Raw genomic sequence first — 16,651 nt, forward strand, 5'->3', positions numbered from 1 at the left:
GCGGGGTGTGCGCTAATAGCGTTTCAAACGTCACTCGCTCTGAGACTTGGAGTAGTTGTTCCCCTTGCGATGGGTAATGCTGCTTCGGGTGTGGCTGTTGTCGATGTGTTCCTGGTTCGAGCCCAGGTAGGGGCGAGAAGAGGGACGGAAGCTATACAGTTACACTGGCAATACTATAGTGCCTATTAGAACATCCAATAGTCAGAGGTATATGAAATACAAATGGTATAGAGAGAAATAGTCCTATAAATACTATATTAACTACAACCTAAAACCTCTTACCTTGGAATATTGAAGTCTCATGTTAAAAGGAACCAACTTTAATATGTTCTCATATTCTGAGCAAGGAACTCAAACGTTAGCTTTTTTACATGGAGAAGTAAGTGGGATATGTGCCAACGTTGTTTTTGCATTATTTAAACCAAATTGAACATGCTAAATAGATTTTTATTGATGTATTATACTGTAGTGTTCATTCAGTATTGTTGTAATTGTCATTATTACAAATAAAATAAAAAGATTGCCGATTAATCGGCATCAGCTTTTTTGGTCCTCCAATAAATCGGTATCGGCGTTAAATCATAATCGGTTGACCTCTAGTTTTTACATTTAGAAATGGCACAAGACCATCAGCAGGCTAAAGTCAAAGCTCACATTAAGCATTAGTTGGACCAAATCAACAAAGAACGTAAAAAAAAAAAGAGTTTTTTTAAGTAGTAGAAATGGGTTTTAATCCACAACATCAAAGACCGTTAGATATCTTACAGTATACGAGAGGGAAACAAGATAATCGAATACGTTAGGGCTACACAGACCATCAACAATACGCATTTAACAATAACAAATCAGAAATCTCTAGTACAACCATTAACTTTAGACATTTCACAGAATATTGTTAACGAATACGCATTAAAAAAAATGTATTAAATGTGTTAAAAAATGACAAACGGCATTGTGCTTTGAAATCCTGTGTATTTTAAGCAAATGCTAGCCTAACTACTAAACAAGTGCTAACGGCTAAATAAATGTATCATTATTGTTCCAAATAATTAGCCATCTACAATTCCAAAACAGTTCCTTAAAACCCATTGTCGCTCTATTTATTAAAAAGCGTTTTTAAAAAGAATAGAAAACAAAGTGATAACTGGCTCAGGCCACAGTGTACTGTGCATTAGTTTGGTCCACTAGAAAGTGAATTGTTCCATTTCAATCTTCAGGCCACTGCTTATATCGAGTGCAGCGCAAAACTGAAATTATTTTTTCCTCTACTGGCCTATAAGATAATTTCATGCAATGCTTACATTAGATCCACTATTCGCTGTGTTGCTGATAAGTGTTCAATATATATCGATTCAGTGATATATTCTGGTTAGAAAGGCCAATGCATTAAGGACTATTATCATAGTGGTTAGGTACACCATGCCAAAAGAACCAAGAGAACATTATTTATCCCAAAGGTCCCACATTCAGAAGTGTATTTGCAGTCTATATATGATAATATTCCTAGAGTGAGTTATTGGACACACATTGGAATAAGACCGTTTCATTAAAGGAAGGTTGCTTAGTCATTAAGAAATGTCCCTAAAAACACCCAAATAGGTCCTATTAGTAAAAGTTAAAAGGCATATTTGGGCCACTGGTGACCCTGGCTTCAGGCTTTAGTCCCAGGTGAGGTTCAGTCAGTCACCAGGCTTTAGGGTTCATCTTCTCCCTAAAGGACTTCCTCAGTTTGTTGCGTGGAGCAGGGACGGGGGCAGGCCTGGGGGGGACATCAGGAGTTTGGGGGTACTCCAAGTCCTGCTGGGGAGGCTCTATCTGGCCCAAGGGGGCGTTCTTTCTGGACAGGCCACCAGGGTTCCGCTGCAGCTGCTGGATGATGGCAGAGAACTTGGCATCCAGCGAAGGTCGTCCCGTCTTGGTTCGCGCCCCAACGCTCTCCTTTTCCTGATATGGAGGAGGGGGTCTGGCTGGTGGGAGGCTGAAAGGCTGCTTGTCAGCAGGTGGGGGCGGGGCACGCCTTTTCTTGTTGTCGTTGGAGACAGAGCTGGGAGTTGGGCTGGGACAGGGACTCTCTTTGCCCGGAGACAACACACTCTTCTGCACCACCATGGGGATGGACCCGTCAAACAGAGCAGACCATTTAGGAGGCTCCCTTGCCTCCTCCTCACTAATGAGGAAGTGGCCCCCTGTTTCCTCAATTTTGCTGTGGATGATGTCGGTGATACTCTCAAACTTTCCAGGAGAATTTATACCTTTAAAACAAGATGGAAAATTTACTAAATTAATCATATAGTATATAAATAGTGTCTGACAGCGAAAAGGTCCCAACACTGGTTTCTGTAAGGCAGTTTTACAGAAACTTAGTGACCTCTTCAGAGGAGTTCACATGATCTGACTGATTATTTGATGGATTGTATTCATTTGATTTCTTTATTATTTGATTGATTGCATTTTCTATTTAATTTTTGTGTATTGCAGGGCTCACTTGAAAAATAAGTAAGTCGTATTTTCTCACCCAAAACTGCATATCAGAAACATCTAAGACAATATGTAGTCAAAGGTTTAGAGCACTGGACTTACTCAGGTCATTGTAGACAGAGTCAGCCTGTTTGGTGAGGAAGAGTGGGGGTTTCTTTGGTGACGTAACCTCAATCTTCATCAGCTCACTACAGCAGTGCTGCCACTGACCTGGGAGAGAGAAGATAAATCAGATCAGAGCGTTGGGTGGAGAAATACAATTTGGATTAAATCTGTGAAAGAAAGAGCATGAGATTAAGGTTTTTGCTAACTCTTCCAAACACTCACTCTGGTCGTAGAAGTGCTGCCAGAATGCTTCCATCCAGTCCTCCAGCTCCTCCCTGCTGTCAGTTGTGAAGATGTTGGTCAGAGCCCCCCCCACCACTGGGTTGGTGATGGTCAGACTGTTGGACCTCTTCTGAGGGCCCTTATCCACCACACGGATCCTAGTGTCCTGGACAGAGAAACAGCAGGAAAGCCCAGGGATGAAAAACTGAAAACTAACAGTTATGTGCTGTTCTATCACAATGATTTTGATCGGTTACCATGGCAATGTCTACCTTGTTGGTGGGTATGATGAGGCTGGGATCCACCTTGGCAGTAATCTCCTCAGGGGTGTAGTAGCAGAACAGCCTCCCAGCCCTGAGCACACAGTACAGGCTGCAGTACCGGGACAGCCCCTCCACACTTTGCTGGAATAGAAGACAATTATTATGGGTAATATGTAGGGTGATACAGTAAGACATTAGTTTACTTTTCTACACCATAGAATGGTATGTTATATGACTAAAGAAGGTTTTAGCTCTACTTATCAGGGCTTGACTGGCAGGGCCAGATATGGTACTCTATAGTTTGTCAGGGAGCAGTCAGAGAGTTGATAACAGTTAGCTCACCTGCTGAATCAGATAGCCATTCATCATGTCCTGGGTCATACAGACGGGCTGGGCAACTAGACGACAGCAGAGGTTCCCATAGAGGGGCAGCCAGGAGGATGACTCAGCTAAAGAGAAAAGAGTTCAAACAAGGCATATTGTGACCATTTCTGAAACCAAAAACATGCAATGAAATGTATCTTTAACGCAATGCTGTATATAAGAATGTCCAATGAAGTGTTGCTCTTACCATCCTGGAGGACTATGAGAGAATGGGACTGGAAGGCCCCATCGGCCCAGGCCAAGCCCAGAGAGGTGTACGCCAGCAGGCTGTACCTTGCCCCCCTAGGAAGGACAGACAGAGACCCAAAGTGATTTAACATACAAGACTAACCAGATGACTTACTAGGCAAGAGGCAACAACTGCCAAACCAAAAGGGGTGACTACAGTGCAGTAAATCTGGGCCCTACCCATTACATATAATCAGCACCCAACGTTGTTCCTGACCATGAGTCCTGACCAGGGAAAACTCTGGGCCTTAACTACATCTCACGTACAGCGGTATTGGGTTGGACTGCAGGAAAGCGTCAGGGTCTCCAGCTTCAAGCAGGGGGCAGAGTTTCCTCCCAGATGCCCTGCCAAAAGAGCTGCGTAACTTCTTGGCCAGTTTCTTTGGGGTGTTGACCAGGATGGTCTCCTCCTCTATGGCACAGCTATACAGCTCCACTTTCAGCTCGAAGGCAGGCCCAACACCGTTACTGTCAATCAGGAGGGAAATGTCAGATTCAGAACACTTAAAGATACATTCTCAAACTTTTGTATAATTTCAGCCAGTAGTTTTGAAAGTGGTGCTCACACGCCAAAAGTGGTCCCTGTTTTTTGTGTAGTACGTCATCCATTTTGTATGATATCATACGAGCTTTGTAATTAATTTGATAAGTTACGAATCCAATATGTTACAAATTTGGATCCCGGAGTGCATCTTTAACAAGAAACTGGAGAGAAGATGATAGGGTCCTGCAGACATAGAACCAAGGTATCCCATTTCAACAATATGAGTTTGTATTTGTGGTGAATACTTACAAAACTGTTACACCCTCAAAACAAACATCAGTCATCGATCTGTCCACAACCACCATCTCAGTGTCAAAAACTTCAGATCCAATTCTCATCAGGCAGAAGATGGCAACCCGCCGCGTGCCTAAAACCAGGATTCACAACCATAACTACATCCAGACTCAGAATACATATTTTGAATATTGGCAAGGACATGGCTTGTATATGAGAATTGCTTTAGTGATTAGGTTCAGTCTTAATGAAATTAAGTGAATTTCCAGAGAATCGGTTTCTCCTGTTGCTTTCCTTTTCCTTCACTGAAAACAAGAAATGACAATCTACTCACTTCCTTTGTTATTAAAGTGGTCAGAGTCTTTCCACATCAACGGTATGCGCAGCCCTACAGTGGAGGACAAAGACAAACCTGTGACAAAACGGTGCTAAGACAAGTGGCTCGGCTCAAATATCTAATGATCTTCATGAATATCAAAAATTATACAGGACAGTCATTGTTCCCTTCTGACAAATAAAGAGAAGGATCTTACCAGACAAGGCCACTCTTCCTCTGCAGGCCACACGATCATCTGAAACTCGATCTGATAGTCTATGGCACACAAAACACATTAGAAATTCAACTTCACTTACGGAGCATGACTCCACAAACAAACACACATAACCAGACAATAGGAGGCCTATCTTTACCTCTGAGATGCAACTCTCATATCATGGTTCTCCTTGTGCATTTCTGTCATGTAGGCCTTGATCCGAGTGTTGCAGGTCAGGAGGTTCTTGGAGGCATTCAGGATCTGCTCTCTATTGGTGCTGGCCACCAGGAGCTTGTAGGTCCCGTCCCGCATGCGGATCTCAAAGTCTATCTTCTCCTGCATGTTAGAGTCCTGTAGGAGGGAGATAACACCATAGTAATATAAAGAGTGAATTACAATAGTGTGGATTCACATGAGACAGGTAACTAAGGAGTTTGGTGATATCCTCTAGCTAAAGGATGTGACATGTCACAGACAGGAGACATTGATGGGTTCTGGGTGAGGACACAGATCTTGATGAACGAGGGATACTGGAAGGCAAGTCAATAGAGCAAAGACAAAATGTGAAGAATGTTAAATGGTTCGAAAACACTCATTTGAAACAGAATTTAATCCCTCTGAAATAAATTCAAAACATGACACAAATGTATGGTTGGGCAGACAAAAGATTGACAGGGTTTGATGTGCATGACATGTTGGGTGGTCTTTGCTAGAACACAAGAGGAAAGCCAACAAAAACCATTAACATAGGGATGACTTTTATTAAAAAACTAAATCATTTATTTACACCACAGACATCTGATGGTGTAAGAGGCTAAAGAAAGTATAGGCTACAAATAGTACCGTTTTCTGATTATTTAGCCTGGATCTCTTTCTCCTCTATTTTGTCACCTGTTAGTTTCTTAGAAATCTGTTTTATGTACAACAAATTCATGTCCTCTTTAATTTCATGAGTGTCATTCAGATGTAGACATTTTCAAGCATTTTGCCTGCAAGAACATTCGTTTGTTACTAGAGCAAACAAAATTAACGTTTCGATAAACATGTAAAGCAAGAGTGTTCTTTGTGACCACTGAAAAGTTGTTATGTAGGAGAGAAACGGGTCCAATCTACGCAGCTAGCATATTGTAACGGGCTAATGTGACGCTCCATTAGCCGTCACAGGACAGGTGCTATTTGGCATAGCAGAGATTTTTCGACCAACCTTATCTTGGCAACGATGCCATATTCGTTCCCATTCGGCCAATACATGCACATTCTAAAATGTCCGTATCCAGTTGCAGGTGGTTCGTTTTACATTTTGAAAATGCTCAGTTATAAAATACATCTTTTTTTTGTTCCGTGAAGTTATCCAACAAAGTGTACATCTGTCTCAATCAATGAGAGGAGATTTTAAATAGAATCATCTTGTCTATGTGCTATGCCAAACAGTACCTATCCTGTAACCGCTAATGGAGTATCACATTACATAGCCCGAAACAAGCTACTAGCCAGTGGTGGAAAAAGTACCCAATTGTCATACTTGAGTAAAAGTACAGATACGTTAATAGAAAATGAATCAAGTAAAAGTCTAAAAGTATTTGGTTTTAAATATACTTAAGTATCAAAAGTAAATGTAATTGATAAATGTACTTAAGTATCAAAAGTATAAATCATTTCAAATTCCTTATATTAAGCAAACCAGACAGCACCATTTCCTTTTTTAATTTACTGATGGACAGGGGCACACTCAGACATCATTTACAAATGAATGATGTGTTTAGTGAATCCACCAGATCAGAGGCAGTATTAATGACCAGGGATGTTCTCTTGATAAGTGTGTGAATTGAACAATTTCCCTGTCCTGCTAAGCATTCAAAATGTAATGAATACTTTTGCCTGTCAGGGAAATATATGGAGTAAAAAGTACATTATTTTCTTCAGGAATGTAGTGAAATAAAAGTAAAAGTTCTCAAAAATAAAAATAGTAAAGTACAGATATCAACAACAAAAAACACTTAAGTATTTTTACTTAAGTACTTTACACCACTGCTGCTAGCTAAATTCTATTCAGAAATAGCCACGATCAGAAGGAAATATACATCTCCATAAGTGTCCGTATAAGTGCCTAGACAGAGGCTATGTAGCCAAGTAAAACTCAACATATCGTGGAGATGACGTTTACTTAACTTGGCTACAGCGAGGCTGGGTTGTTTCTGGACAGGGCCAGAGTGGATGTAGTAACGTATCACATTGATTGAATTGAGGCTAGTGTTTTACAAAATCAGTGATCATAAAAGAAAGCGTTGGAACAGTTAGCAAACCATTAATATTTCTGTATTTACGTTAGCTAGCTAGAGCGCAAATTATAACACTACTGTAACGCAATGTAGAATAAATCGTAAACTCAGCTGGATACGTTAGTTGTTAGCTAACGTTAGCTAGCTGACGCGTTCGTTAGACAGGCATCAGTTACAGAAAAACTTCAGTTTGCTAGCCTATAGTAAGTTAGCTAATCGGTTGACAACAAACTGGCACATTACCTCTGATTGCAAGAATACAGTGCTCTCACTTATCTTCTTTCTTTTTATCTCCATTGCGAGAGAGGAACACGAGGACCGAGCACTTGCATTTCTCCTGAAATTTTGAACGTCCCGCTGATAGTCCATATTCGCCATTCGTCCAGACAAGCCCCCAAGTGCTTTTCCTATCAATTCAGTGATGACGCGTTCCGCTGCCAAACAAAACTGGATTCTACCATTTTCAAATTTGAATTTCAAATTCGATTCGAGGATGTCTGATAACCACAGCAGTGGTGTGTGTTTGAAATTATCTGTATGTGTTTTTATCTCCAAGTAATAAGTTAAACATTACATTGATTCATGCATTTTACCAAGATATGGTCTGATTGTATACCCCGTCTGTCTCAGAGAGTGGTCACGCCGAATTGTCTGAGCTGCACATTATGGGACGCAAGCAACAATAATAATTCAATGGCCTGACAGTTAACAGTTTATCATTTGTTATTTATTCATTTAGTTGGCAATTTGTACAGTTACATGACTATTTATTCCATTCAACAAAAACATATTTTGCGCGGTCATATATGCCATCATGTGCAACGCTGCTGTTCAGTTTCAGTAGCCATTAAACGCGACATTTACTAGCAACATTCCATTGATAATTTGTTGCTGATCGTCACTAGCTAGTATTCTTTCCCTCCGCAGCTTCCCAGACGCGTCTACTATAAAGGAGGTTGGGGAGGCTGTGCTCACTACTCTCACTGACTAACATTTTCCAAAGCGTTCGCAGGACATTTGTGTGCAGGGGGAATTCTAGCTTTTTTTCTTCTTCTTTTTTTGGCATGACACTGTTATTCAAATACAGGTAAACTATATGCACGCGAGATTACATGTATACACAGCTTGAAATATATGATGTTGTACATTTATTAAACACCATATGGCGCTATGTATCGATAGCAGCCGCCTGGCTAGCTAGCTAGTCCTGGTGAGCCATGTATGGGGTAGGAAGAGATGCTAGCAGCGTTAGCTAATAACTAGCCTACATAAAACATTACCCGTTACATGTACGACATAATCTGTTGTACACAGTTAATATTGAATGCCGTTATGTATCATTGCTTAGCTAAATACTTGAATTGCATGTGCTTGAGTCTGCTGTCAACCCAGCCTGATCTCATAAACTAGACGTAACATAGTAAACGTACATCCAGGTAATTCAAATTAGTATGATAAGTTTGGTATATTAACATAAGACCAGGGGTGAAAGTAAGGTGGTCTGGTACATGTCCCTACAAATTAATAGTGGGGGCACACCTTACAAAGCGGAGATAAGCGTCCGAGACCTTGGTGCTATGGACAACAGTGGATGCACCAATTCAGGCTGCAAGTGTAGGCCTAATGACAATCGCAGAATGTCATTAAAATACACATATACTGTACCAGTCAAAATGTTGGACACACCTACTCATTCAAGGTTTTTTCTTTATTTTTGACTATTTTCTACATTGTAGAATAATAGTGAGGATGTCAAAACTATGAAACACATGAAATCATGTAGTAACCAAAAAAGGGTTAAACAAATCAAAATATAATTTATATTTGAGATTCTTCAAAGTTGCCACCCTTTTGCCTTGACAGCTTTGCACACAGCCAGCTTCATCTGGAATGTTTTTCCAACAGTTGAAGGAGTTCACGCTGCGCTCCAACTCATCACAAACCATTTCCATTGGGATTGAGGTTGGGTGATTGTGGAGGCCATCTCATCTGATGCAGCACTTCATCAGCACTTCACTCTCCTTGGTCAAATATCCCTTACACAGCCTGGAGGTGTGTTTTTGTGTCATTGTCCTGTTGAAAAACAAATGATAGGGGCCTCCCGAGTGGCGCAGTGGTCTAAGGCACTGCATCGCAGTGCTGGCTGTGCCACCAGAGACTCTTGGTTCGAGCCCAGGCTCTGTCGCAGCTGGCCGCGACTGGGAGGCCCATGAGGCGTGCTGTGTTAAGAAGCAGTGCGGCTTGGCTTGGTTGGGTTGTGTTTCAGAGGTCGCAGGGCTCTCGACTTTCGCCTCTCCCAAGTCCGTGCGAGAGTTGTAGCAACAAGGCAGTAACTACCACAAAATTAGGGGGAAAAAGGGGGTTAAAAAGTTATAATATAAAGTTATAATAATTATAGCAAACCAGATGCTGTGGTAGAGCATGCTGTGCCTTGAATTCTAATCAAATCACACCAGCAAAGTACCATCACAGCCCCTCCTCTGAGCTTCATGGTGGGAACCATGAAGTCTGCGTCTCACATTTGGAACCCAAAATCTAAAATAAGATTTCCACCGGTCTAATGTCCATTGCTCGTGTTTCTTGGGCCAGGCAAGTCTCTTCTTATTGGTGTCCTTTAGTGGTTTCTTTGCAACAATTTGACCATGAAGGCCTGATTCACACAGTCTTTGAACAGTTGATGTGTCTGTTACTTGAACTCTGAAGCATTTATTTGGGCTGCAATTTCTGATGCCGCTAACTCTAATGAACTTATCCTCGGCACTTATCCTCATGAGAGCCAGTTTCGTCATAGAGCTTGATGAGACTGCACTTGAAGAAACGTTCAAAGTTCTTAATGTTCCATATTGACTGACCTTCATTGCTTAAAGTAATGATGGACTGTCATTTCTCTTTGCTTATTTAAGCTGTTCTTGCCATAGTATATACTTCGTCTTTAACCAAATATGGCTCTCAAACGCATAAAGAAGGAAATAAATTCCACAAATTAACTTAACAAGGCACACCTGTTAATTGAAATGCATTTCAGGTGACAACCTCATGAAACTGGTTGAGAGAATGCCAAGCGTATGCAAAGCTGTCAAGGCAAAGGGAGGCTACTTTGAAGAATCTCAAATATATTTTGATTTATTTAACACCTTTTTGGTTACATTATTCCGTATGTGTTACTTCATGGTTTGTCTTCACTATTATTCTGCAATGTAGAAAATAATAAAATGAAAGTGCATTCGGAAAGTATTCATACCTTCACTTTCCAAATTTTGTTACAGCCTTATTCTAACATTGATTCAATTGTTATTTTTTCCCTAACAATCTACACACAATACCCCATAATGACAAAGCAAAAACAGGTTTTACAATTTTTTTAAATGGAAATATTACATTTACATAAGTATACAGACCCTTTACTCAGTATTTTGTTGAAGCACCTTTGGCAGCAACTAAAGCCTTGAGTCTTCTTGGGTATGACTTTACAAGATTGGCACACCTGTATCTGGGGAGTTTCTCCCATTCTTCTCTGCAACTCCTCTCCAGCTCAGTCAGGTTGGATGGGGAGCGTCGCTGCACAGCTATTTTCAGATCACACCAGAGACGTTATATTGGGTTCAAGTCCGGACTCTGGCTGGGCCACTCAAGGACATTCATAGACTTTTCCCGAAGCCACTCCTGCGTTGTCCTGTTGGAAGGTGAACCTTCACCCCAGTCTGAGGTCCTGAGCGCTCTGGAGCAGGTTTTCATCAAGGATCGCTATACTTTGCTCCGTTCATCTTTCACTCAATCCTGACTAGTCTCCCAATCCCTTCCGCTAAAAAACCTCCCCACAGCATGATGCTACCACCACGCTTCACCGTAGGGATGGTGCCAGGTTTCCTCCAGATGTGACTCTTGGCATTCAGGCCAAAGAGTTCAATCTTGGTTTAATCAGACCAGAGAATCTTGTTTCTCATGGTCTGAGTGTCCTTTAGGTGCCTTTGGCTGTCACGTGCCTTTTTACTGAGGGAGTGGCTTCTGTCTGGCCACTCTACCACAAATGCCTGATTGGTGGAGTGCTGCAGATAGTTGTCCTTCTGGAAGGTTCTCCCATCTCCACAGAGGAACTCTGGAGCTCTCTCAGTGATGGCCAGGTTCTTGGTCACCTCCCTGACCAAGGCCCTTCTCCCCCAATTGCTCAGTTTGTCTGGGCGGCCAGCATTGGTGGTTTCAAACTCCGTCCATTTCAGACTGATGGAGGCCACTGTGTTCTTCGCTACCTTCAATGCTGGAGAAAGTTTTGGTACCCTTCCCCAGATCTGTGCCTCGACACAGTCCTGTCTCTGAGCTCTATGGACAATTCCTTCAACCTCATGGCTTGGTTTTTGCTCTGACATGCCCTGTCAACTGTTAGACCTTTTCTTTAGACAGATTTGTGCCTTTCCAAATCATGTCCAATCAATTGAATTTACCACAGGTGGACTCCAATCAAGTTGTAGGAACATCTCAAGGATGATGAACCTTGGAAACAGGATGCACCTGATCTCAATTTCAAGTCTCATAGGAAAGGGTCTGAATACTTACAGTACCGTTCAAAAGTTTGAGGTCACTTTAGAAATGTCCTTGTTTTTGAAAGAAAAGCAAAAAAATTGGTCCATTAAATTAACATCAAATTGATCAGAAATACAGTGTAGACATTGTTAATTTTGTAAATGACTATTGTAACATTTAAAAAAAATGTTTTATGGAATATCTACATAGGTGTACAGTTGCCCATTATCAGCAACCATCACTCCTGTGTTCCAATGGCATATTGTGTTAGCTAATCCAAGTTTATCATTTTTAAGAAGGCAAATTGATCAGAAAACCCTTTTGCAGTTATGTTAGCACAGTTGAAACTGTTATTCTGATTAAAGAAGCAATAAAACTGGCCTTCTCTAGACCAGTTGAGAATCTGGAGCATCAGCATTTGTGGGTTTGGTTACAGGCTCAAAATGGCCAGAAACAACGTGCTTTCTTCTGAAACTCGTCAGTCTACTCTTGTTCTGGGAAATGAAGGCTATTCCATGTGAGAGACATTGCCAAGAAACTGAAGATCTTGTACAATGCTGTGTACTACTCCCTTCATAGAACAGTGCAAACTGTCTCTAAGCTGAATAGAAAGAGTGGGAGGCCCCCGGTGCACAACTGAGCAAGAGGACAAGTACATTAGTGTGTCTAGTTTGAGAAACAACTGGCAGCGTCAACTGGCAGCTTCATTAAATAGTACCCGCAAAACACCAGTCTCAACGTCAACAGTGAAGAGGCGACTCCGGGATGCTGGCCTTCTAGGCAGAGTTCCTCTGTCCAATGTCTGTGTTCTTTTGCCCATCTTAATCTTTTATTTTTATTGGCCAGTCTGAGATATGGCTTTTTCTTTGCAACTCTGCCTAGAAGGCCAGCATCCCGGAGTCGCCTCTTCACTGTTGACGTTGAGACTGATTCTGACAATCTTTCTATTCAGCAAAATTCTTAACTTAGGCTACTGTTTGTTCAATTATTTTATTGGCACCAGCGGAGAACATCGGGCATGTTCCCGGTGAGTAAGACAAAAACAAAAGTAGGATGGATTTGTGGGTGTATATATAGCTAACGTCTAGCAACCCAATGGTTGCGAGTTCAACTCTCATCAAGGACAACTTTAACATTTAAACTTTTCAACTACTTACTACTTTTTTATCTACTTTGCACTTACTTAGCATGTTAGCTAACCCTTCTCCTAACCGTAACCCTTCCCTTAACCTTTTAACCTAACTCCTAAACTTAACCCCGATTTCGAACTCCTAGACTAGGTAAAGTTAGCCAGCTAGCTAACGTTAGCCAACTAGTCACCTAGCTAGAATTTGTAACATACCATACGTTTTGCAAATTCGTAACATAATACGAATTGTAATTTGTAACATATATGAAATTGGTGATGGACATCCACAAATTAACACATACAAATCGGAACATATACTAAATGGAGTGTCTCGGATTTACATACAGAATAACATGAAATGCTCAGACCAGGTAACAGCAACCCATGTCACTGTCATCTATTGTTGGCTGGTTGTTGATGGGGATCTGCAGGCCTTTTTATTTTACGAAGGTATTTGTCTGTTAGGTGACATTGATTGAGGAGCATTTTTATAGGGACAAACATAGTCAATGGTTTTGATTCAAACAAATGTAGGATTGATTTGATAGCATAGCCTACTATAATATGAGTATTAATCCTTTGCAGTAATATAGCTGAGTGCTGTAAGCATGAGGTGTTCGCCTTATCATAAGTCATATCAGCCATTATGTGTTTGGCGTAGGTGAAATGCAGCAGAAGGTATGTGCCAGGAGGACCTCTCACTTCACTGAGAATGGACAGGCTCGTGGGGCATCTGCTGACCCCCAGCTCCCATTCAGGTGCCCTCGGTGTGGGGAGCATAAGAGGTTCCGTAGTCTGGCCTCATTGAGAGCCCACCTGGAATACAGCCACAGTTACTACCACACCATGCACGAGCTGAGCCTTCCGACCCGCAGGGTGTATTCCCACCCAGAGAGAGCCCTGCACGGACGCTCCCTGAGTGACACACGAGAGGTCACTATCTGCATAGAGAGGTGTTGTATGCCCCGTGTGGGGACGCAGGCAGCTGAGGAGATAAAGACTGAGAATGAAGAGGAGGAGGAGGAGGAAGAGGCCAGTAAAGATGGTCTCAAAATCCACAAGTCCAGCCCTGGGACATATCATGTCCCTTCCCCCTTTCCATTTGACGAACCTCCAGACCCAAGCAGCAAGCTTGAGGTAGTGTTTCCAGAGCGGAATGTCTGTACCGAGGAGATGTCGCTCCGGCGCAGGCTGGCCAAGGTCCTACGGGTGGTGGACAGCACCATGCAGAGGAGGCTGCACAGGGTTACCACGGAGCTTGCCAAGACGGACACAGAGCTGCTGTGTGAGTGTGCCCTCTCCCAGCACCTGGCGCAGGAGAGGCAGGAGGCACAGGAGAAGGAGCGGGCGCTGAGCCGGCAGGCGGACGTGGCTGTGATGGTGATTGCCACGCTGAAGGAGCAGCTGAAGGAGTCAGAGTACGAGCTGGAGAGGCGAGAACAGTGAGTGAGCCAGTAACTCAATCTTAACCTAAACCTTTCCTTACTGTATTTTTAGTCACAATCTTAACCCTGAGGTCAAATGGTGGACAACAGTTACCAATACACTAATCTGGTAACTCCTTATATTGATGCTGTTTCAAGTGGAGTAAGACTGTAATCATTGCAGTAGCAACATTCGTTAGTATGTTACTCGCTACTCTCCTCAATGCTTCCTTCATGTTTTCAATTTGTATCTGTTTTTTATTTATTTAGAGAAGTCATCACCATTCAGAATTTCCTTGAGGCTGCCACCCAGCATGAGATATGTGGTAAAGTTCGGATCCAATGTTTCATTGAGAACCTGCTCAAACGCATCGCCCTGGCTGAGAGGCTACTGGAGTACTATCAGAGCTCCCCCAGTCCACCAAACTACACAGATTACATGGTACTGTACAATATCACACCTTTTTCTTTACTACTGATGGCAATATGTTTACAATGGCAGATATCTTTTCTGTGGTAGCTGTTATTACATTTTTGGTTTTACACTTGTCATGAATGGTCATGGAAAGACTGTCAGGGAGAGAGTAGAAGAGATCATAATTGTTACACATTTGAAACCTTGTGAGAACTGTTGATCCTAATTGCCATCCCAGATTCCATTTGGGAATTGAGAAGAATCAGAATCACCTTTATTTGCCAAATACATTTGCCTATACAGGAATTTGAAATGGTGCTGTCACAATAAACAGAATATACAGACAGCCTATTCAAATGTGTTTTCTTCCTCCCTCCCTACTGATCTAAAAAAAGAAGGGAAACATGATAATTTACAAAACATTTCAGAATGGGATAATATCAGCTTTTGAGCTTGAGTGTCAACAGTAAAAATACCTGACATCCTTTTCATCTCCCTTGCAGCACCAGACAGCTGAAAACAGACCTCATAGAATCCCCAAAAGCAGGCAAGTTTGTGTACTAGATCTTTATACTGTTGATATACATGATCTACACTTTCCATACCAGGCCCATGTGTTTTTGGCCATGGCTTAGTGTCTCACTTTGATTATAATCCTACATTTCCAGTTTCAAAGGTTAGTACATGGTTACATATAAATTATGCATAGGGATCCCTTGTCGCCAATGAGATTTTGTCAACCTCATTCATTAGTAATGATTCTACACGTGAGACGTTTTATCTTCTCCACTAATCCTGAGTCTGTCATCTTTGCCTGCTGTTTGTTGAAGCATTGGTTTCGTGTCTGACGTTTGTTGAGCTGTCCTCTGATTCTAGGTCAGCGGGTTGTCAGCTGTCACAGTCCTGTCCCCAGGAAGGTAGAACGCACCCCTCCCTATTAGGGCGGAAAGTGGGTCACTCTAGCTACTTCAGACCTGATCACAGAGATGAAGTCTGGACCCAGGGCAGCAGATCAGTTGGATTTGAGGTCTAGGTAACCTGACCAGGGTAGAGAAATGAATGTATATATGATATGTATTTACTCAATGTATAGCTAATACTGAGCAGGGTTGTATCAAAGTCTTTATGGCCATGTGTACGCTGGTTTTTGCTCCATTCTCAAATCTTATTTTGTCACATGCTTTGTAAACAACAGGTGTAGGCTAACAGTGCATTGCTTACTTATGGACCCTTCCCAAAAATGCAGAGAGGGGGAAAAAATAGACAAATTAATAAATACACAATGAGTAACAATAACTTGGCTATATACACAGGGTACCAGTACTGGGTCTATGTGCAGGGGTACAATGTAATTGATGTAGATATGTACATATAGGTATGGATAAAGTGTCTACGCAACAGGATAGATGATAAACGGTAGAAGAGGCGTATGTGATGAGCGCAAATAGGATCAATGCAGATAATCAATAACTACCCGGACTAACTATTTAGCTGTCTTGTGGTTTGGGTTAGAAGTTCTTCAGGGTCCTGTTGGTTCCAGACCTGCCGTGTGTTAGCAGAGAAAACAATTTGACTTGGGTGACTGAAGGCTATGACAATTTTTAGGGCCTTCCTCTGACATGTCCTGGTATAGAGATCCTAGATGGCAGGGAGCTCGGCCCCAGTGATGTACTGGGCTGTACGCACTACCCTCTGTATCGCTTTGTGGTCCGATGCCAAGCAGTTGCCATACCAAGTGGTGATGCAGCCAGTCAAGATGCTGTCAATGGTGCAGCTGTAGAACTTTTTGAGGGTCTGAGGGCCCTTGCCAAATCTTTTCAACCTCCTGAGGGGGAAGAGGTGTTGTCTTGCCTTCTTCACGACTGTGTTGGTGTGTATGGACCATGATAATTCCT

At 42.1% G+C, this 16,651-nt stretch overlaps 2 protein-coding genes across 2 annotated transcripts; one reads left to right on the forward strand and one right to left on the reverse strand.

Moving 5' to 3' along the window:
* Positions 1-571: 571 nt before the first annotated feature.
* rtkn2 (rhotekin 2) lies at positions 572-7,674 on the reverse strand. Its single transcript, XM_024425038.2, has 12 exons — positions 7,514-7,674; positions 5,149-5,342; positions 4,992-5,050; positions 4,793-4,846; positions 4,474-4,591; positions 3,948-4,148; positions 3,640-3,734; positions 3,411-3,517; positions 3,078-3,209; positions 2,806-2,971; positions 2,581-2,688; positions 572-2,252 (listed from the first exon to the last, which is right to left on the reverse strand). Exons 1-12 carry the CDS (start codon positions 7,646-7,648, stop codon positions 1,684-1,686), a joined length of 1,938 nt encoding a protein of 645 aa, XP_024280806.1. The 5' UTR covers positions 7,649-7,674; the 3' UTR covers positions 572-1,683.
* A 243-nt stretch (positions 7,675-7,917) lies between these two features.
* On the forward strand, positions 7,918-16,442 carry LOC112253107 (protein ZNF365). The gene is made up of 5 exons (XM_024425039.2): positions 7,918-8,357; positions 13,579-14,359; positions 14,612-14,783; positions 15,260-15,303; positions 15,633-16,442. The coding sequence occupies exons 2-5, from the start codon at positions 13,584-13,586 to the stop codon at positions 15,787-15,789; spliced, it is 1,149 nt and encodes a 382-aa protein (XP_024280807.1). The 5' UTR covers positions 7,918-8,357; positions 13,579-13,583; the 3' UTR covers positions 15,790-16,442.
* Positions 16,443-16,651: the final 209 nt, after the last annotated feature.

The sequence above is a fragment of the Oncorhynchus tshawytscha genome, linkage group LG06, assembly GCF_018296145.1.
Source record: "Oncorhynchus tshawytscha isolate Ot180627B linkage group LG06, Otsh_v2.0, whole genome shotgun sequence".
NCBI lineage: Eukaryota > Metazoa > Chordata > Actinopteri > Salmoniformes > Salmonidae > Oncorhynchus > Oncorhynchus tshawytscha.

What these genes read in the sequence shown, in the direction of transcription:
- LOC112253107 (XM_024425039.2), top strand. Translation starts at nt 13,584, where the DNA reads ATGCAGCAGAAGGTATGTGCCAGGAGGACCTCTCACTTCACTGAGAAT. An exon ending in GAGCTGGAGAGGCGAGAACA is followed by an intron (nt 14,360 to 14,611) that starts GTGAGTGAGCCA and finishes TTATTTATTTAG; the next exon opens with AGAAGTCATCACCATTCAGA. An exon ending in CAAACTACACAGATTACATG is followed by an intron (nt 14,784 to 15,259) that starts GTACTGTACAAT and finishes TCTCCCTTGCAG; the next exon opens with CACCAGACAGCTGAAAACAG.
- rtkn2 (XM_024425038.2), bottom strand. Translation starts at nt 7,648, where the DNA reads ATGGCGAATATGGACTATCAGCGGGACGTTCAAAATTTCAGGAGAAAT. An exon ending in TCTCATAGTCCTCCAGGATG is followed by an intron (nt 3,518 to 3,639) that starts GTAAGAGCAACA and finishes TTTTCTCTTTAG; the next exon opens with CTGAGTCATCCTCCTGGCTG. An exon ending in CTCTGTCTACAATGACCTGA is followed by an intron (nt 2,253 to 2,580) that starts GTAAGTCCAGTG and finishes CTTGTTTTAAAG; the next exon opens with GTATAAATTCTCCTGGAAAG.